This window comes from Trachypithecus francoisi, unplaced genomic scaffold, assembly GCF_009764315.1.
Source record: "Trachypithecus francoisi isolate TF-2019V2 unplaced genomic scaffold, Tfra_2.0 Lachesis_group6, whole genome shotgun sequence".
NCBI classification, from domain to species: domain Eukaryota; kingdom Metazoa; phylum Chordata; class Mammalia; order Primates; family Cercopithecidae; genus Trachypithecus; species Trachypithecus francoisi.
Window position 1 is genome coordinate 45,426,103 of NW_022681471.1, and position 22,553 is coordinate 45,448,655.

Consider the following 22,553-nt stretch of genomic DNA (forward strand, 5'->3'; position numbering starts at 1 on the left):
TATTTTTTAGTGTATTAATCAGTTCATCCACTTGGACATATGTAGCTGAAATTTGTTGACTTTGGATAATAGTATTTCATCATATAAACATATCAGAATTTTATAATTAATTCTCTTAGATGAACATTTGTATTTTGCTAACTCTGGGCAATTATAAATAGCAATGATCTGAAAATCTTATTATCGTGTCCTGGTGCATATATGCCTACATTTTTCTAAGGTATATACGTGGGAGTAGAATTGATGGGTTGTATGTTGAGCGTATCTTCGACATTAGTAAATGATGTCATGTTGATTTGCACTGTGTGTACACATTCCCACCAGCAATATGTGAGGGTACCAGTTGCTCTGCGACTTCACTGACATGTAGTGTTGGCATTCTTTTTAATTTTTGCCAATATGTTTGTTTTCTATTAGTATCTTGTTCCTTTCCTAATTTGCATTTCCCTGAATTCTAATGTGAATGAGCACGTTTGTATATATTTATTTTATTATTATTTTTTAATTTAGAGACAGGGTATCACCATGTTGCCCAGGCTGGTCTCAAACTCCTGGGCTCAAGGAACTTTCCTGCTGCCTCAGCCTCCCAAGTGCTGGGATTATAGGCATGAGCCACCATGCCTGGCCTACATATATTTATTAGCTATGTGTATTTCCTCTTTTGTAAGGCATCTTCAGTATTTTGCCCATTTTCCTAATGGTTGTTCATCTTTTCTTATTGATTTGTAGAAGTTATTAATGTATTTTAGATTTAAGTTCTCTGATAATTCTTTGTGTAGCAAATATCTTTTCCTATCCTGTGGGTTTTTTTTTTTTTTTTTTTTTGGTCCATCTCTTTATGACATTTTGATGAACAGAAGTTCTTGATTTTAATGTAGTTGAATTTATCAATCTTTCCTTAATGGATAGTGCTTTTGTGCCTTAGGAAATACTTACATAATACTCCTATGCCTGCTGGTGGAAATATAGAATAGTATAACTCCTACAGAGTGAAATTTAACAATACATAGAAAAAATTACATACACATTTACTCTTTGTTCTCAACAGTTTCACTTCAGGGAATCTATTTCAAACATATACTTGAAAAATACAAAATCCTGTATGCACAAAGCTGTTTGTCAGGACATTATTCCTAACAATATGAGACTGGATATAAGACCAACGTGTGTCAGGAGGGGAATAGTTAAATAAACTATGGTACATCCACACAGTGGAGTACTGTGCAGCTATAAGAAGGAATGAGAAGAGCTCTACACATTAATATGGAACTATCTCCAGGATATTGTTAAGTGCACAAATGTAAATTGTAGAACCAATGCTTATAGTAAGTTACTTTTTATGTAGGAGGAGGTATAACTAATGAATTATATGTATGTGTGTACATGCCTATTTGCTTATATTTTCAAAGAAGAAACAATGGAACCATAAACCAAAACCTAATAAAAAATTATTATTTATGGGGAAGGAAGAGAATGGGATAAAGGGACAGAGATGGAAGTGAGACTTCTGTGAAAGTGCTTTATAACAGTTCACTTTAGATCCATGTAAATATTTTACATCATTTAAAAGTTTAATCAAAAAGGTAAAAATCCCTAAATTCAAAAACAACCTGAAGCAAATGAACCTAATGATAAATAAAGTTAGTAGCATAACCACACAATTGGAAAACAAAAGAAAACAATTACTTATAGTGACTTTAAAACATTTGTATCTTTCCAATGGTACTACCTATTCTAAGGGAAAAAGTAACTGCAAAGAAACATAAAACTATATTCAGTGGTTTTATTGGTGATAGTATTGTTATTGACATTTTAAAATTCTATAAGTATATTGTAGGAAGAGCTAATGAATAATTTTGCTATATTATTTTAAGCAGATGAGAGGAGATAAAACTCTAAAATAAAGGAGTTTAAGTAAAAATTTTGTTATCTTAAATTTGAGTTGGAAATACCATATAAACTCATGGTTTACTTTTCTCTTAAAAAAATGTTCCTTTTGCTCAACAGACTAACACAGGAACAGAAAACCAAACACCACATGTTCTCACTCATAAGTGGGAGTTGAACAGTGAGAACACATGGACACAGGCAGGGAAACATCACACACTGGGATCTGTCGGGGGGATAGGGGGAAGGGGGGGAGAGCATTAGGACAAAAATACCTAATGCATGCAGGGCTTAAAGCCTAGATAATGGGTTGATATGGCACATGTATACCTATGTAACACACCTGCATGTTCAGCACATGTTCCCAGAACTTAAAGTAAAATTTAAAAAAATAATAAAACCATTCTAGTGGATCATTAAAAAAAAAAAAAAGTCCTAGCTTTTGTCCACTGAAAAGGCCTGGAAACAACAACTTGGAAGTTGCTTCTGCTCACACCAGCAACACACTTTGGTTTCTAAATACCACTTCCTACTAAAAGGAACCAAGGATCTTTACAAATATATTCCAGGTTTGAGTTAGGAGGTATGCAAGATGAGCTTAGGATATTTGGCTGTGCCAGAAAGCCGGGAAGCAATACAGGAGCCGATTTGAAGGGGCTCCCACTGGTCCTAAGTGGGATAATTTGGCCACTAAAAGAATAATGACTATGTTTAATTGACCAAATAAAGTATATGAAAATACACGATTTCATATTATACTAAAAATAACCATTCTTCACCACTGGATATTGCTCTTTTTTTTTTTTTTTTTTTTGAGACAGAGTCTCACTCTGTCGCCCAGGCTGGAGTGCAATGGCGCGATCTTGGCTCACTGCAACCCCTGCTTCCCAGGTTCAAGCAATTCTGCTCAGCCTCCCAAGTAACTGGGACTACAGGTGCCGCCACCATGCCCAGCTAATTTTTGTATTTTTAGTAGAGATGGGGTTTCACCATGTTGGCCAGGCTGGTCTCAAACTCCTGACCTTGTGATCCGCCTGCCTCAGCCTCCTAAAGTGCTGGGATTACAGGCATAAGCTACCGCACCCAGCCTCCATTAGACATTTCTAAGGTGTCAACTCTTACTCTCATAATTGGTAAATAATGGCAAAGAATCAAGCATTTATCCTGCCATTCCCATATGATCTACATTTAGGGAAACCACATAGTTGATGACGGTAAGTTCATTATAGAATTACAGATAATAAGCATAAAAGAAATAATAGAATTAGGAAAGCCACGATTTGCAACTCTTAATAAATTAATAAACTAGGTAATGGTCATCAGTGGATGTAAAAAACCCATTAGGTGGAAGGTGAATGAGAAAATTTAATAATGGAGGGATGAGACTAATACCATCTACCACCACAATCCACTGATCAATTTCAGTATCACTAAAAATGGGACCACTAAACATTATGTGCCTTATGACATGATACAATAGGAAGTATATCTCTATTCTTAAAGGATTCTTTCCTAAAAATATTGAACCTGAACCTAATCAAACCTCTAGATCAGCACTGTCCAATGCAACTTTCTGAAATGATGTAATAGTTTTTATCTGTTCTGTCGAATATGGTATCCACTAGCCACATGTGACTATCAAACACTTTAAATTGTTAAGTTCAGCTGAGGAACTGATATTTAAAAATTAACTTAAATAGACACATGTGACTAGTGGCTACTGTATTAGGTAGCATAGCTATAGATTATCTGCCAAGAAATAGAAGGGATTAAGGAACAAGTTAAACAGCACCATCAGAAAATGATTAGTCAAATCCATTTGTTCATAGAACAAATGTAGTTTATTTAATCAATGGACGAGTGAGAAAATGAAATAGAGGGGTGGGAGAGATGAGACACTGTTTTAGAATAAAAGAATCTTAAGAGATATAACAGCCAAAGGCTATTTTAGATTTTGAATTGAATAAATAAGTATAAAAAAATTCTTTGACGGAATCAGGACAATTTGAACATAACATTGGTATTAGATGATACTAAGGAATTATTAATTTTTTGAAGTGTAGTGCTATGTTGCTTATATTTTTTTAAATGTCCTTATCAATTAGAGGTACATATATTTGCATGACCCTAGGTGCCTCACGTGCCTCACTGTAGTTCTAGCCTATAGTTTTGCTTGAAATGTACTGTAATAAGATAACTATTTACCATTGTCATTTGTCACAGGTTGTAAAGACCTGCCCCAGCAGTGTTTCTTTATCTGAGGTCCAGGATTTAATTTTTATTAATTTGTCAAAGGTTGTATTGGTAGGCTTTGTAGAACTTCCCTATCTCTTTGTCTTGATCCAGATGAACCCCAAAAGAAGAACAAAGGTGATCCCATGAACAACCTGGAAAGTTTTTACCAAGAGATGATAATGAAAAAACGTCTTGAAGAGTTCCAACTTATGAGAGGTGAACCCTTTGCTTCCCACTCACTGGTCTCAGCTACATCAGTGGGTGATAGAGTCACAGCTGAGAGCCCATCATTACTCCAGGACAAGGGAAAACAGGCAGCACAGGGTAAAGGCCCCAGTCTCCATGTGGCAAATGTTATTGATTTTTCACCTGAGCAGTGTTGGACTGGGCCTAAGAAGCTGACGCAGCCAATAGAATTTGTCCCAGAAGATGAAATCCAGAGAAATCGTTTGTCAGAGGAAGAGATCCGAAAAATTCCTATGTTTTCTTCATATAATCCAGGGGAACCAAACAAGGTATAGGCCAAACCAAGTAAAACAACCTGGGTTGATTTCACTTTTATTTACCTCTACCTAAAGTAATACTTTTAATTAGCTTTGATTATACAAAGAATCATGATATAGGCACGGTGATTGTGTTTGTCCTTGACCTTGACTATTCATTCTCTGCATACTATATAAGTAGCATATTTCCTATCAGGTTCTTGGTACTTTGCTAAGGTCCTGAACTACCCTTAGCGTTTTAAAGAAATATTGATAAGACTCTAGTCCATACCCATTAGAAGCCCCGAACTGAAGGAAAAGTAACCTCCAATTTCCTACAATGTAATAATCAAATAGTGTTCATAGGACCACCATAGCTGGTAACCATGGTGCCTCTGGAATTAGCCAATAATTGACTGCCTGGTTGTGAGTAGGGTATATGCTACCACATGAGTCTTCTCTTCAGAATGCTCTACCTGGCTTTCATATGACATATGACTTAAATTGCTGTTGGCAAAGCAGCAAAGTGAAAAAGGTCCTATAAGCTTTAAGAAATTGTCCAACAAGGCCGGGCGTGGTGGCTCATGCCTGTAATCCAAGCGCTTTGGGAGGCTGAGGCAGGCGGATCACAAGGTCAGGAGTTCAAGACCAGCCTGACCAACATGGTGAAACCCCATCTCTACTAAAAATACAAAAATTAGCCGGCCGTGGTGGTGCATGCCTGTAATCCCAGCTACTCAGGAGGCTGAAGCAAGAGAATTGCTTGAACCTGGGAGGCAGAGATTGCAGTGAGCCAAGATCATGCCACTGCACTCCAGCCTGGACAACAAACCGAGACCCCATCTCAAAAAAAAAAAAAAAAAAATTGTCCAATGCATAACTAATAACGTTGTAAATAATTCTTATTTTATTGATCAAATCATTATTTCACATTCATGTTGTATGTTGCATCTGGAATGGAAAACTCTTCGTTACTGTGTTACCCAAAGAGACAACACAAGCCCCTGGAGCATATACTTTGTTGTGTCTAATTTCAAAAACAAAACCAAAAATATAATGTTAGTTTTTGACTGTCTCTGAATTTAAAAAAAAATCATTCTAGATGAGGGATATTAAAACAGTTTATTTGACTGACTGAATTTCTAATAGTTCAGGGTGTATTTATGCTATTAGTTCAAGAGTAGCTTGATTTTTATTTACTTTTTGTTATGAAATATTAATATACCAAAAGTGATATAGAATAATATAGCAAATACCTGTGTAGCCAGCCAACTTTTATTAATCATTATTAAGTCCTATTTTTCCGTATTTGCTTAATTAAAAAAAAAAGCATTATAGATATTCCTGAAGACTTCCACATATTCCTCACCAATCCCATTCTCCTTTATCCTTTCCAGATGTAACCACTATCCTGAATTTGCTATTTGTAATTCCTATGCACATTTTTATATTTTTACTACATAGCCATATATTCACAAATAACATACGGTTTTATATGTTTTAAAAGTATATAAATGACATACTCTATCATTCTACAACCTTTTTGACTCGATATGCATAATGCTTTTGAAATTTATTTCTAAAGATACAAGGAACTATGTAGTATTCCATTGTAGAAATAGACTATCATTTATTATATTTATCCATTTTCCTGAAGATTTGTTCTTTCTGTTATTTTGCTGTTACAGTTAATTCTGCAACAAGTATTATTGTACATCTCTTGTTGCGCATATACCAGACTTTTTCTAGGACAGTGTTTTTCAAACTTACGTTACAATTAGTAGGTTACAACCATGGAGTTTTGTTAATGAAATGGAATAGAATAGAAAATATCAAAAAGTGTTCCATACAGTATGTTAGGGTAATTACTGTTTCTTAAAGCTTTTATTTTATATGTGTATATGTGAGATAATGTGTGTGGGACCACAATGAAGAATGCAGTTCTTCCTGTAGATCTGAATCAAAAGTGTTGGGAAGGTGTCATTCTATTACAGTATCTCAAATGTTAGTGTGCATCAGAATTGCTTGGAGGACTTATTAAAACATAGATTGCTAGACTCCACCCCCAGAATTTTTGACTCAGTAGATCTGGAGTGGGGCCTGAGAATTTGCATTTCCAACAAGTTCCCAAGAGATTCTGATCCTGCTGGTCTGAGAGTAACAATTTAAGAATCATCGTTCTAGGTTATATACCTGGGAGTGGAATTGCTGTGATATATAGGGTATGTATATCTCAATTTCTAATGGAACAAGGTTTCAGAGATCCTCTTCACATTCTTGCCAAAACTTTGGAGCATTAGACTATTTTGCCAGCCTTATCAGCTTGAAAAGATATCTCATTGTTTTAATTTGCATGTTTCTGATTTCCAGTGAGGTTATGCATGTATTCTTAACATTTATTAGCCTTTCAGGAACTTTCTGTGAGTTACCTGTTACATTCCTTTGCTGAATATTTAATCATTGTTTTTTCATATTTATAGGTATTATTTCAAAAATCTGCATATGAATCCTTTCTGTTGTTTAGCAAATATCTTCGCCCACTGGATGACTTACCTTTTAAATTTGTTCCTGATGTCTTTTGTTGAGCAAAAGTCTTTCATTTTAATGTTATCAGATTATCAGTATTTTATTCAATGGTTTGTGCTTTTTGAATCATTTTAAGGAGATCCCTACAGATCAGTAAGAAAAATACAATCAACGCAATAAAAATAAAAGTGTTTATAAAAGCAGATATAACAGCAATTCACAGAGGCAAAAACACCAGTGGCCAATAAACTTAAGAAATCTTATTAGTAATCAAGAAAATGCAAAATAATCTATACTATGATATATACATTTAGTACTTAGAATGCTGGCATATATTTAAAGGCCTGACAATGCCAAGTATTGGTGAGCAGATGAAACAATAAGAAATCTGTAATCTCAGCACTTTGGGAGGCCAAGGCCAATGGATCACCTGAGGTCAGGAGTTCGAGACCAGCCTGGCCAATGTGGCGAAACCCATCTTTACTAAAAATGCTAAAAATTAGCTGAGTTTGATGGTACACACTTGTAATCGCAGCTGCTCAGGAGGCTGAGGCATGAGAATCTCTTGAACCCAGGAGGCGGAGGTTGCGGTGACCCAAGATCATGCCACTGCACTCCAGCACTCCAGCCTGGGTGACAGAGCGAGACTCTGTCTCAAAAAAGAAAAAAAAAAAGAAGAAAAAGAAAGAAACAATAAGAACTCTAATATACCTCCAGGGGAATATAAATGAATATAGCCACTTCCAAGAACATCATGGCAATATCTAGTAAAATTAAAGATGTTCATACACTGTAAGTCAGCAGTCTCATTCTTCATTATCTATCCTAGAGAAACTCTTAGACATGCACATTAGGAGATGTTATAATGATGCTTGTTGTAGCATTGTTCATCAGCAGGGGTATAGATAAAACATAGTATGTTTATAAAATGGAATACTACACAGTAGAGAAAATGAATGAAATAGAATTATAGGTATCAATTTGGATGAAACTCACAAACATAATTTTGAATAAAAATAGCTAGTTGCAAATTCTAGTTTCAGCTTCAACATGTGAAGTCCTTGGAAGTCATCACTCCTGTCTTATGATAGAAAAACAGTTGAACAAACTAAAAATCAATAACTAATAACTTTTCTTAGACCCAGCAGAAAATTTAAGTCACAGGGCAAACTGTAATCCTGAAATCTGAAGAAACAGGCAGTTACAGAAAATCACATCCCAGATTTGCTTATCAGGAGCAAAAGGCACTGGAGCCATAAACTGGTAGAAACACTTAGGTGGTAATTTTGACAAATTGCTGGAGTCAGAGTGTAGATTAGTGTGGGAATGACAAAACTCTTGGGGGCCCACAGTCTTAGAGGTTTCGTTTGCTTCCAGGAACCCCACAAGGTTCAAGGTAAAGAGCTAAGAAAAAACTATCTGTTTCTGGCATGGAGAGAGGAAACATTATCATTTTTAAGTGTATCCAGAACTTTCTACTTAGCAAAGGGCCACCCAGCAAGGAAAACAACTTTACCAAAGCCTTATCCAACTGCAGGCTCTTCTAGCCTTCCTGTCTCATCTAAGAGAGAAAAAAAGCTGTTAAATGCTTTTGAAGGTTACAGGCTGGAGACACAGGCACACTAAAAGATTGAGACTTTATCATAGGATTAGAGAATGCCTCCCCTTCCGCACCTTGCTACTACATCAACAGGGCTTCAGTATAATAACCGTGGGTTATAGCTGAAAGACCTGCAAGGATCAGACTCTATTTAAAGAGGTGTTTTTGTTTTGTTTTGTTTTGTTGTAAATCTAAAGGAAACAAGGGAGACAAAAAGACACTAGAAGAAACAGAAACTTCTGACACCTACAGCTACAGCAAACATTAAGCACAGCCCAACTCCTGGCCAGATTAACATAAAACCTTATACTGATGGCCTCTTTGGATCAGTTCGTATTACTTGATAGATCATGTCCAGTTTTCAACAAAAGAAATTATAACGTATGCTAAGAAAAAAAAAAAAAACAGTCTGAAAAGACAAAACAAGCATGAGAATCAAATTCAGATATGACACAGGTTTTGGAATTATCAGATGTGGAATTTAAAATAACCACAATTAATATACTAAGTAGGCCATGAATAAAAGTAGATAACATGCAAGACCAGATGGCTAATGTAAACAGAGAGAAACTCTAAGAAAGAATCAAAAGGAGATGCTAGAAATCAAAAACACTGTAACAAATGAAGAATGCCTTTGATAGGCTCATCAGTAAGTTGGAAACAGCCAAGGAAGGAATCAGTAAGGTTGAAGACATGGCAATAAAAACTTCCTATGCTGAAATACAAAGAAAAAAAAAGATTGAAAAAAAGGAACAGAATATCCAAGAACTATGGGACAATTTCAGAGTATAACATACATGTTACTGGAGTACCAAAAGGAGAAGAGAAAAAGGAGAAGAAATATTTGAAGTAGTAATGGCTGAGAATTTTCCAAAATTAATAGCAGATGAAAAACTACAGATCTGGGAAGCTCCAAGAACACCAAGCAGGATAAATACCAAAACTACACCTAAGCATATCATGTTCAAACTACAGAAAGACAAAGAAAAGATTTTAAAAACAGAGAAAATAAACACTTTACCTATATAAAAACAAAGATAAGAATTACATTTCTCATCAGCAACTGTGCAAGCAAGAGAGTACAGCGAAATATTTGTGTCAAAAGTAAAAAGAAAACACCCACCTAGAATTATTTATCCAGCAAAAAAAAAAAATCCTTCAAAAGTGAAGGAAAAATAATAAAGACTTCTCAGACAAACAAAACTGAGGGAATTTTTTATCAGTAAATCCCACCTTGTAGGAAAAAAAAAAATGCTTTTGAAAAAAAGTTCTCTATAAGCAAAATTATATAGGTCAGAAACTCAGATCTGCATAAAGAAAGAGCATAAGAGAATATATTAAGGTAAAATAAAATCTTTTATTTTCTGATTTTAAAACAATCCAGAATAAAACCTTTCAAAGTAATAATAGGAATGTGTTGGATAATTATAGTATACGGATAAGTGAAATGACTAACAGTGATATTATAAGGGATAGGTTGCAGGAATTAGTGTGTATATAAAAATACAAATTGTCTTTGTTATAAGGTATTTGCACTATCCATGAAGTGGTATAGTTTTATTTGAGAGTGGACTTAGATCAGTTGTAAATGTATATTGCAAACTCTTAAGGCAATTACTAAAAAAAAATTATATAAAGAAGTACAATTGATATGGCTAAGAGAAGGGTGAAAATGGAAGCATATAAAATAATACTCATTTTTTACAATCTTTTTTCAGAAAACAAAAGCAGAGGGAACACTTCTTAACTCATGAGACCAGCCTTAGCTGAGTACCAAAACCAGATAAAGACATTACAATGAAAAAAAAAAAAACTACAGACAGTATCCCTCATGTGTATAAAAGAAAAAATCCTATATGTTAGGAAAATCAAAACATTTGATTGAAATATTGATTGAGAAATCAAAATGTTAGGTAATCAAATTCAATAATGTATAAAAATAATTGCGCACTATAATCAAGTATGATTTATTCCAGATATCCACCATAGGTTCAACATTTGAAATTCAATCTACCACATCAATAGACTAAAGAAGAAAAATCATATGATCACTTCAATTGATATAGAAAAACATTTGAAATATCTGAACATCGATTCATGATAAAAACTCAGCAAATTCGGAATAGAGTATAACATCCTCAACTTGATAAAGAATATCTACAACACCCCACAGCTAACATCACACTTAATAGAAACTGGATGCTTTCCCTTTTGATCAGAAAAAAGGCAAAAATGTCCCCTTTCCCCACTTCTTTTCAACACCGTACTAGAAGTACCAGCTACAGCAGTAAAACAAGTGAAGGAAATTAAAAGAATACAGATTGGGAAGGAAAAACTAAAACTCTCTTGTTCACAAGTAACATATATGTCTGTGTAGAGAATCCCAAAGAATCAGCCAAAGAACAAACAACTCTTGGAACTAGTAGATTAGTATAGCTGGAGGTTACAAGGTTTGTTCACAGAAGTGAATTGCTTTCCTCTATACCAGAAATGAACAACTGGAATTTGAAATTAAAAACAACACTGTTTACAATAGCACCAAAAAAGAATGAAATACTTAGGTATAAATTTAACAAAGTATGTACAGGTTCTATATGCACAAAAGTGTAAAACTGATGAAAAATTAAGATATAAATAAACACTGAGACATTTTGTGTTCTTGGATTGAAAGACTTTATATTGTTAAGATACTAATTCTTCTCAAATTGATTTGTAGATTCCACACAATCCCAATGAAATCCCAGCATGTTATTTTGTGTATATTTAGGAACTGATTCTAAGTTTATATGAAAAGACAAAAGACCCAGAACATGTAACACACCCCTGAAAAAGAAGAAGAAATTTGGAAGACTGACACTACCCAACTTCAAGAGTTTCTGTAATCAAGTAGTGTGGAGTGGTGTTGATGGGGGAAAAAAAGACACACCGATCAATGGAGCAGAATGGAGACCCAAGAATTAGACCCACATAAATATAGTAAATTAATATTTGACAAGGGATCAAGGACAGTTTAGTGGAGAAAGAATAGTCTTTTCAACAAATGGTGCTAGAACTCTACTGAATATCCACATGTAAAAAAAAATGAATCTAGATACAAACCTTACATCCTTCATAAAAATTAACTTGAAATAGTCATAGACCTAAATATAAAACACAATACTATAAAACTTCTAGAAGAAAAAGATTAAAATCTAAGTGACCTTGTGTTTGATGATGTATATATCAGACATATCACCAAAAGTACAATTTATGAAACAATTGATAAGCCAGACTTTATTAAAATTATAAACTTCTGCTATATGAAAAACACTTTTAAGAGAATCAAAAGACAAGCCACAGACTAGAAACATATTTGCAAAACTCACATCTAATAAAAAACTTGTATCCAGAATATACAAAGAATTCCCAAAATTCAACAGTATTAAAACAACTCAACTTAAAAAATGGGTAAAAATAAGAACAAACTCCTCACCACAGAAGATACATACATAGCAAATAAGCATGCGAAAAGAAGCTCATCTTTGTCATCAGAGAACTGAAAAATAAGAAATGCTGCTACACACCTACTAGAACGGCTAAAGTCCCCAATAAAACTGACAATACCAAACTCTGTTCAGGATGCAGAGCAAAAGGAACTTTTTAAAAAATTATAGATGTAGAAGATACAAGTGCAGTTTTGTTTTGTTTTGTGTTTTGAGGCAGAGTCTCTCTCTCTGTTACCCAGACTGGAGTGCAGTGGTGCAATCTCAGCTCACTGCAACCTCCGCCTCCTGGGTTCAAGCAATTCTCCTGCTTCAGCTTCCCTAGTAGCTGGGACTACAGGTGCAAGCCACCACGCCCAGCTAATTTTGTATTTTTAGTAGAGATAAGGTTTCACCATATTGGCCAGGCTGGTCTCGAACTCCTGACCTCAAGTGATTTGCCCGCCTCGGCCTCCCATAGTGCTGGAATTACAGGCATGAGCTACCGTGCCCAGCTGCAGTGTTTTTTTTTGTTGTTGTTGTTTGTTTGTTTGTTTGTTTTTTATGGGTATATTTCATAGTCATGAAGTCTGGGACTTTTATTCATTGCTAGTGGGAATACAACCTCTTTGGAAGACAGGTTGGCCACTTCTTACAAAGCTGAACATTATTTTACCACACAGTCCAACTCCTGCATTCCTACTTATTTACCCAGTTGATTTGAAAAGCCTGTGTTCAACAAAAACTGCCATGTGAATGTTCATAGTAGCTTTATTCATAATTGCCAAAAACTGGAAGCAGTCAAGATGTCCTCCAATAGGTTAATGGATACATTCACCTGTGGCAGATCTATACAATGGAATATAATTCAGCAATAAAAAGAAATTCACGGTCCAGCCACAAAAAGACATAGAGGAACTTTAGATTAATATGAATATTAATCTTAATAGCTGAAAGAAGCTAGTATGGAAAGACTGCATATTGTATGATTACATTATATGACATTCTGGAAGAGGGAAAACTAGACAGTAAGATGATAAATGGCTGCCAAGGGTTTGAGGGGAATGGAGAAGGGAGGAATAGATGAAACACAGGGAATCTTTAGGGCAGTAAAATTATTCTGTATAATACTGGAGTTGTAGAGGCAAGACATGCATTTGTCAAAACCCACTAAACTACATAGCACAGAGAGTTACACCTAATGTATACAAATATTAAAAACTCGTTTAGGAGGTCGAGGGACCCTAGGAAAGAATGCAGACAGCAAGAAGAGAGTCAAACTGTATTACAAATATGTAAAACAACCTCGTTGAAGGGAAAGGGGAAAAGACGCTGAACTAAGCATCTTTGGAAATACGTGGAGTCTGAAAGACTAAAAGCAAATGGAACTTCACATAAGCATGGTATCCTTGTTGATAAGGTTATGTCCCTGGGTACTGGTTACTTAGGGAGTAACAATTCTGATACTGTTATACATGCATAATGGAATGGAGCAATTAAGTAAATGGATGGCAGATGATGGGAGCCAGGTTTCTCACTGTTGCAATCTACAGATAAGTAAAGGGAGGATGCTGAAATGATCCATGTGATAGTGGTTTACAGTTGGAGACATCAGGATGAACTCATGTTTAACTTAATATAGATATAAGTGGTTACATATAGAAATATTTCTATGTGTTTATATATACATGGATAGTATAAGTACATATTTTTTGTTCTGTAAGCTGAAAGGACACAAATGACACACCAGTAGCAATGAGCTTGCATGGCATCCTTATCTTGTGTTTCTAATACCATTCTCTAATAAAATGAACCAAGGCTCCTTAGAGAAATGACTGCTTCTAATACTGGGGCAGGAAATATACAAGATGAGCCTTGTGCATCTTGTAGTGCCAGAAAGTAAGGAAGTGCTAAAAAGAACAACAGTATAAAATCATTATTTTATTGTTCTTTGACATGATGATTTTATGTTGTTTTTTGACATTAAGGGTATTTGAAAGGAATACAGGAGCCAAATGAAAGAGCTTCCAATGACTAAAGCCAGAACAATTTGTGCAACAAACTAAAATAAAATAAATCATTATCTTAAAATAATTATTTTATTGTTCTTTGACGTGATTTTATGTTGTTTTTTGACATTGGTATTGCAAAGGAATACAGGAGCCAAATGAAAGAGCTTCCAATGACTAAAGCTGGAACAATTTGTGCAATAAACTAAAATAATGTTAGATAATCCAGTGTATAGAATAAACATCCATGAGTCCAGGTGATATAAATAAGTGATTGAGTAAACAAATATATAGAGGAAAAGAAATATATACCTCCCATGAAAAAGAATTTCATACAATTTATGTAGATACTCTACCTCAAGGATGGAGAGCATAACTCCCCATTCCTTAGTTTTGAGCTGCTCATAATGACTTCTTTCCAAAAGAGTACAGGAAGGGAAAGCAGGAAAAAAGAGTAACTTTGCAAGAAGAAACCTGACAACACTACCTAAGCCAGGTGATTAAGGCCAACATCAATAGTTGTTAATCATATTGATGAATCATATTGATTGTATGTATGTTTAATATTATGTGATCAAAACTGTACTTCTCCTGGGTGGTTTTGTTCCCAATAATCCATAACCCCGGTCTAAATGTAATGTAACCTAGATCCTGGAACAGAAAAAGGACATTAGGTAGAAACTAAGGAAATCTAAACTATGGACTTTAGTTAATAATAATATGTCAATACTGGTTCATTAATTGTAACAATTAATGAGCATATTAATGTAAAATATTAATAACAGGGAAAACCATGGGGTAGATGGGAGTTCTCTGTATTCTCAGTTTTTCTATAAATCCAAAACTGTTCTAAACTTAAAATCCATTTTTAAAGTTTTTAAAAATGTAGCTGTAGAAGAATGCATATTGTTTATATAAAGGACTATATTATATAAAGGTGAAAACATGTAAAATAATACCATGTATTGCATAGGGATACCAGGAAGAGCTTTATGCTCTATTATCACTTGGAGGCTCTGTTTTTCTTTTTCACAGCTTTATCTTGTTTTTGAACCTAGCTGTATCTGTGTGCGTATGTGTGTGTGGGTGTGTGTGTGTTAAGTATGTTGTGGATACATTCATACATACTTATGTGTGTATGTATGCAGAGGGGATGCATCCCAGCAAGAACTGACAGAGCCACCTCAACCAGAAGTCCTCTTTATTTTTTAAAACATATTCATATTGGCCAGGTGTGGTGGCTCATGCCTGTAATCCCAGCACTTTGGGAGCCCGAGGCAGGCGGATCACCTGAGGTCAGGAATTCAAGACCAGCCTGGCTAACATGGTGTAACCCCATTTCTACTAAAAATACAAAAAATTGGCTGAGTGTGGTGGCGCACACCTGTTATCCCAGCTACTGGGGAGACTGAGGCAGGAGAATCGCTTGAACCTGGGAGGTGGAGGTTGCAGTGAACCGAGATCACACCATTGCACTCCAGCTTGGGCAACAAGAGTGAAACTCCGTCTAAAAAAAAAAAAAAAATTCATATCAAAGGGAACAGTCTTAGTATGGGTCTTTCCTAATGGATGAGAAACTTGAAGTTTGTTTTCACATACCCCTTTCTATGGTTATTTAATTTGGTATTTACATGGTTAGTATTTGAGAGCATAGGCAAGTCAGTTATTCTATGCCCTTGCCTTTAAGATACGAGCATATATAAATGCTAAATATGTTAATATCCAGGTTTTAAAGATTTTGAGACTTAAAGATTCTACTGCATGTTAACAATATTTAATATATTTATTTATACTTTTCAGTACTTAAGTCATTTAAGAGAGGTATATTGCTTGCTCTTTGCTTTTGCTGCTCCTGTCTGAATTCTTCCATAATTCCTTTAAGCTATAAAGGATATAACTAATGCTACGTAATATATGAGGGTTTTTTTCCTCCTCCATTTTTTTTAATTGTGTTTTAAAAACACAAGATCTATCCTCTTAACAAATTTTTAAGTGTGCAATACAATGTTGTCAACAATAAGCACAATGTTGTACAGCAAACCTGTAGAACTTTTTATCTTGCATTACTGAAACTTTATACCTATTGAACAGCAACTCGCCATTTCCTCCTTCCCCCAGCCCTGGTGACTACCATTCTGCTTTCTATTTTACTACTTTAGATACTTCAGTAAGTGGAATCATGCAATATTTGTCCTGTGAGTGGCTTATTTCACTTAGCCTATAGTCCTCGAGTTTCATTCGTGTTATAGCATAATGACATATAGGACTTCCTACTTTTTTAAGGCTAAATAATATTCCATTGTATTTATTTTATTTATTTATTTGAGACAGAGTCTGGCACTGTGGCCCGAACTGGAGTATAGTGGCCCGATCTCAGTTCACTGCAACCTCTACCTCCCAGGTTCAAGTAATTCTGTCACAGCCTCCCATGTAGCTGGGATTACAGGTGCCCGCCACTGCACCCAACTAATTTTTTGCATTTTTAGTAGAGATGGGGTTTCACTGTGTTGGCCAGGCTGGTCTCAAACTCCTGGCTGGTCTCAAAGCCTCATGATCTGGCTGCCTCAGCCTCCCAAAATGCTGGGATTATAAGCGTGAGCCACCACACCCAGCCCCCATTGTATTTATATGCCACATTTTCTTTAGCTATTCATCAGTCAATGGACATTTAGGTTTTTCCAACTGTTGACTATTGTGAATATTGCTTGGGTGAACATAGGAATGCGTATATCTCTTTGAGATACAAATTTCAGCTCTTTTGGATGAATACCCAGAAATGGGATTGTTGGATTGTATGGTAGTTCTAATTGTAATTTTTGGAGGAACTTCCATGCTGTTCTTCATAGCAGCTGTACCACTTTACATTCCCACCAACAGTGCACAAGGGTTCCAACTTCTTCATATCCTTGCCAACATATGTAATTTTCTGTTTTTTTTTTTTTCATAATGTCATCCTAACAGGTATGTGGTATCTCACTGTGTTTTTCATTTGCATTTGTCTGTTGATTAGTAATATTGAGCATCTTTTCGTATACCTGTTGGCTATTTGTATCTCTTCTTTGGAGAAATGTCTATTTAAGTCTTTTGCCCATATTTTAATCAGGTGGTTTTCTCGCCATCAAGTTGTAGAGTTTCATATATATTTTAGATATTAAATATGGTTTGCAAGTATTTTCTGTTACTCCATAGGTTGCCTTTTCACTCTATTGTTTCCTTTGCTGTGCAGGACTTTTTAGTTTGATGTAGTCCCACTTATCTATTTCTGCTTTGTTGCATATGGTTTTGGTGTCATATCAAAGAAATCATTGCCAAGACTAATGTGAAGAAGCTTTTCCTCTATGTTTTCTTCTAGGAGTGTTACAGTCTCAGGTCGTATATTTAAATCTTTAATCCATTTTGAATTGACTATTGTGTATGGCATAAGATAAGCGTCCAATTTCATTAGTTAGCATGTGGCTGTCTTGTCTTCTCATTTTGTTAAAGAGACTGTCTTTTTCTCATATTGTTTTCTTGGCACACTTGTAGAAGATCAGTTGACTGTAGCTTCATGGGTTATTTCTAGGCTCTCAGATTGGTTCCATTGACCTATGTGTCCAGTTTTATGCCAGTACCATACTGTTTTGATTACTGTAGCTTTGTAATATGTTGTGAAATAAGAAAGTGGCCTCTAGCTTTGTTCTTTCCTAAGATTGTTGTGGCTATTTGGTATTATCTGTGGTTCTGTATGAATTTGGGGATTGTTGTTTCTATTTCTATAAAAAATGCCATTGGGACTTAGATAGAGATTGCATTAAATCTGTCAACTGCTTTGGATAGTTTGGATATATTAATATTAAGTCCTCTAATCCATGAACACAGAATACCTTTTCATTTATTTGTGTCTTCTTTAATTTCTTTCAGCAACATTTGTAGTTTTCAGTGTACAAGTCTTTCACCTCCTTGGTTAAGTTCTTTCTTCAGTATTTTATTCTTTTCAATACCATTGTAAATGGGATATCTTTCTTAATTTCTTCTTCATATGGTTCATTGGTAGTGTATGGAAACCACAACTGAATTTTTCTATGTTGATTTTTTATTCTACAACTTTACTGAATTTGTTAATTCGTTCTAACTTTTTTGGTTAATTTTTTCTTTTTTATTATTTCCATTAATATAGTCATAATTCCATGCCAATAATAAAATGGTATAATTAAAACAGAAAAGTGATGTTCTCAAGAGGTCTTCCATTGAAGCTATTTGAACTATGGGCCAAATAAACATGGTACCACCATTCACCAGGTGGCAGCTTGTCTCAGCTGCAAAGTACCCAAGGGAGAAAAATTAATGTCTTGATTGCTGCACTTGTGAACCTTGATTTATTATTTTATTTATTTTCTTTTTAAAGTTTTTTAATTGACATATAATAATTGTACATATTTATGGGGTACATATTGATGTTTCGACGCATATAATGTATAGTGAACAGATCAGGGTAATTAACTTATCTACCACCTTAAGCATTTATCATTTCTTCACGTTGAGAACATTCAATATCCTTCTTCTAGCTATTCGATACTATATAATATAATATATTATTGTTAACTATAACCATTCTACAGTGGTATAGAACACTAGCACTTGTTCCTGTTATCAAACTGTAATTTTACATCTTTAACAAGTCTCTCCCTCTCCTTTCCTTCCTCCTACCCTTCACAGCCTCTAGTATCCTCTGTTCTAGTTTTTACTTCTATGAAATCAATTCTTTTTAGCTCCCACGTATAAGTGAAAACCTGCAGTGTTTAACTTTCTGTGCCTGGCTTATTTCACTAAACATGATGTTCTCTAGTTCCATCCATGTTGCTCTGAATAACAGAATTTCATTATTTTTATGGCTAAATAGTATTCCACGGTGTATATATACCGCATTGTTGGGCACCCAGGTTAATTTCATATCTTGGCTGTTGTGAAAAGTGCTGCAATAAATATGAGAATGCTGTTGTCTTTTCAATATACTGATTTCCTTTCCTTTGGATAAATTCTCAGTAGTGGGATTGCTAGATCGTATAGTAGTTCTATTTGTAGTTTGTTGGGGAACCTCCATACTGTTTCCCATAGTGGTTGTAAAAGTTTACAGTCCCACCAACAGTCTATAAGAATTTACTTTTCTCCACATCCTCACCAGCATTTGTTAACTTTTGTCTTTCCAGTAGTAGCCATCCTAACTGGAATGAGATGATGCCTCATTGTGGTTTTGATTTGCATTTTCCTGATGATTAGTGATGTTGAGTATTTTTTCATATATTTGTTGGCAATTTGTATGTCTTCTTTGGAGAAATAGCTGTTTAGGTCATTTGCCCATTTTTAAATCAGGTTGTTTGTTTTGATGCTGTTAAGATGTTGAGTCCCTTGTATAGTCTGGATATTAATCTCCTGTTGGGTGAGTAGTTTGCAAATATTTTCTTGCATTCTGTAGGTTGCCTTTTCACTCTGTTGTTTCCTTTGTTTTGCAGAAGATTTTAGTTTAATATAATCCCATTTGTTTATTTTTGCTTTTGTTGCCTGTGCTTTTGAGGCCTTATTCATAAAATCTTTTCCCAGACCAGTGTCCTGAAATGTTTCCCCTATGTTTTTTCCTAGTAGTTTTATAGTTTCAGGTCTTACGTTTAGGTCTTTGATCTATTTTGAGTTGATTTTTGTATAGGGTAAGAGTTAGGGGTCTGGTTTCATTCTTCATGCATATAGGTATCCAGTTTTCTCAGCACCATTTATTGACGAGACTGTCTTTCCCCAACTGATGTTCTTGGTGCCTTTATTAAAATATTAGTTGGCTGTAGATACGTGGGTCAATTTCTGAGTTACCTATTCTGTTCCATGGTTATATGTGTCTCTTTTTATGCCAGTACCATGCTGTTTTGGTTACTACAGTTTCATAGTACATTTTGAAGTCTGGTAGTGCAGTTCCTCCCGCTTTGTTATTTTTGTTCAGGATTGCTGTGGCTTCAGAGTCTTTCGTGGTTTCATACAAATTTTAAGATTTTTTTCTTTTTCTATAAAGAGTGTAATTGGTATTTTGATAGGGATTGCATTAAATCTGTAGGTTGCTTTGGATAGTATGGTCATTTTAACAATGTTCTTTCAATCCATGAGCATGGAATGTCTTTCTGTTTGTATCCTCTTCACTTTTCTTTTTTTTTTTTTTTTGAGACGGAGTCTCGCTCTGTCGCCCAGGCTGGAGTGCAGTGGCGGGATCTCAGCTCACTGCAAGCTCCGCCTCCCGGGTTCACGCCATTCTCCTGCCTCAGCCTCCCGGGTAGCTGAGACTACAGGCGCCCGCCACCTCGCCCGGCTAGTTTTTTGTATTTTTTAGTAGAGATGGAGTTTCACCGTGTTAGCCAGGATGGTCTCGATCTCCTGACCTCGTGATCCGCCCGTCTCGGCCTCCCAGAGTGCTGGGATTACAGGCTTGAGCCACCGCGCCCGGCCTCCTCTTCACTTTTCTTTCATCAGTGTTTTGTAGCTTTTCTTGTAGAGGACGTTTACCTCCTTGGTTGAATTCATTTGTAGGCATTTTATTTTGCTTTTCGTAGCTATTGTAAATGAGATTGCCTTCTTGATTTCTTTTTCAGCTAGTTTGCTGTTCGTGTATAGAAACGCTACTGATTTTTGTTTGTTGATTTTGTATCCTGCAACTGTATGGAATTTGTATATCTGTTCTAAGGTAGACTCTTTTAGGTTATTTTGGTAGACTTTTTTAGGTTATTTTTAAGTATTTCTGTATATAAGATCATGTTGTCTGTAATCATGACAGACATGATTTTTGGTAGACTCTTTTAGGTTATTTTTAGGTATTTCTGTATATAAGATCATGTTGTCTGTAAGCAGGGACAATTTCACTTCCTCCTTTTCGCTTTGGATGCCTTTGATATCTTTCCTTTGTCTAATTGCTCTGACTAAGACTTATACTACTGTGTTGAATAAGAGTGGTGAGAGTGAGCATTGTTGTCTTTTGCCAGTTCTTAGAGGAAAAACTTTCAGCTTTTCCCTATTCTACTGATGTCTAATTTTTTGTTGTTGTTGAATCTTTAGTGTTTTCTACATGGATGATCATTTCACTGTGAACAGAGACAATTTTACTTCTTTCTTTCTGATTTGGATGCATTTTGTTTCTGTTTCTTGCCTATTTGCTCTGGCTAGAACTTCCAGTACTATGTTGAATAGAAGTGGTGAGAGTAGGTATCCATGCCTTGTTCCTGATCTTAGAGGAAAAGCTTTCAGTTTTTTAATACTGAATATTATGTTAGCTGTGGACTTTACATATATGGCCTTTATTATGTTGAGGTAAATTCCTTCTATTAGTAGTTGAGTGTCTTCATCATGAAACAGTATTGAATTTTGTCAAATACTTTGTCTGCATCTATTGAGATGATCGTGTAATTTTTATATTTTGTTCTGTTAATGTGTTGGATTACATTGATCAATTTTTGTGTGTTGAATCATCCTTGCATCCCAGGGATAAATCCCCTCGGTCATTGTGTATGATCTTTTTAATGTGCTGTAGAATTTGGTTTGGTAATATTTTGTTGAGGATTTTTATATCTGTTTATTAAGGATATTGGTCTGTATTTTTCTTATAATGTTTTTGTCTAGGTTGGTCTCAGGGTAATCCTGGCCTTATAGAATAGCTAGCATATAGTTTATAGTTGGATTTTGTTTATCCATTCAGGTACTCTGTCTTTTGGGGAGTTATTAATATTTAATGTAATTATTGCTAGCAAAGGACTTACTATTGCCATTTGTTAATTGTTTTCTGTCTCTCTTGTACCTCTTTTGTCTCTCCCTCTCAGCTGTCTTCCTTATGGTTCATTGGGTTTTGTTTTGTTTTTTTTTTGTAGTGATATACTTTTATATCTTTCCCATTTTCCTCTATATCTTTTATAGGTATAGGGCATGGTAAAACAATTTGTTTTAAGCTGATAACATCTTCAGTTCAATCACATATAAGCTCATTTTTGTTCTCTTGAATTGGTTTTTTGTTTTGTTTTGTTTTGTTTTGTTTTTGAGACAGGGTCTCTCTCTGTTGCCCAGGCTGGAGTGTGGTGGTGTGGTGTGATCGTAGTTCACTACAGCCTCAAACTCCTGAGCTCCAGTAATCCTCCTGCCTCAGCCTCCCAAATAGCTGGGACTTGTAAAATTGGCCAGGTGTGGTGGTGCATGCTGTTTGCTCACAAGTAGCACATGCCACTCTGTCTCTTTTATAAAGACAGTGTCTCACTGTGTTGCCCAGACTGATTTCAAACTCCTGGACTCAAGCAATTCTCTCACCTTAGCCTCCAAAGCACTGGGATTACAGGGGTAAGCCACCACACCCACCCTC

At 35.3% G+C, this 22,553-nt stretch overlaps 1 protein-coding gene across 7 annotated transcripts in view; it reads left to right on the forward strand.

Annotated features, from left to right (window-relative positions):
- RBM41 (RNA binding motif protein 41) overlaps positions 1-22,553 on the forward strand; it is a 55,778-nt gene that overhangs the window by 24,380 nt on the left and 8,845 nt on the right. For all 7 annotated transcript variants that reach the window (XR_004435022.1, XR_004435023.1, XM_033202135.1 and 4 more), the window contains one exon: positions 4,234-4,637. Coding sequence is in view for 5 of the 7 variants with exons in the window: in XM_033202135.1 (XP_033058026.1) it covers positions 4,234-4,637 (404 nt within the window). In the remaining 2 variants the exon portion in view is untranslated. The remainder of the gene's footprint in view (positions 1-4,233; positions 4,638-22,553) is intronic.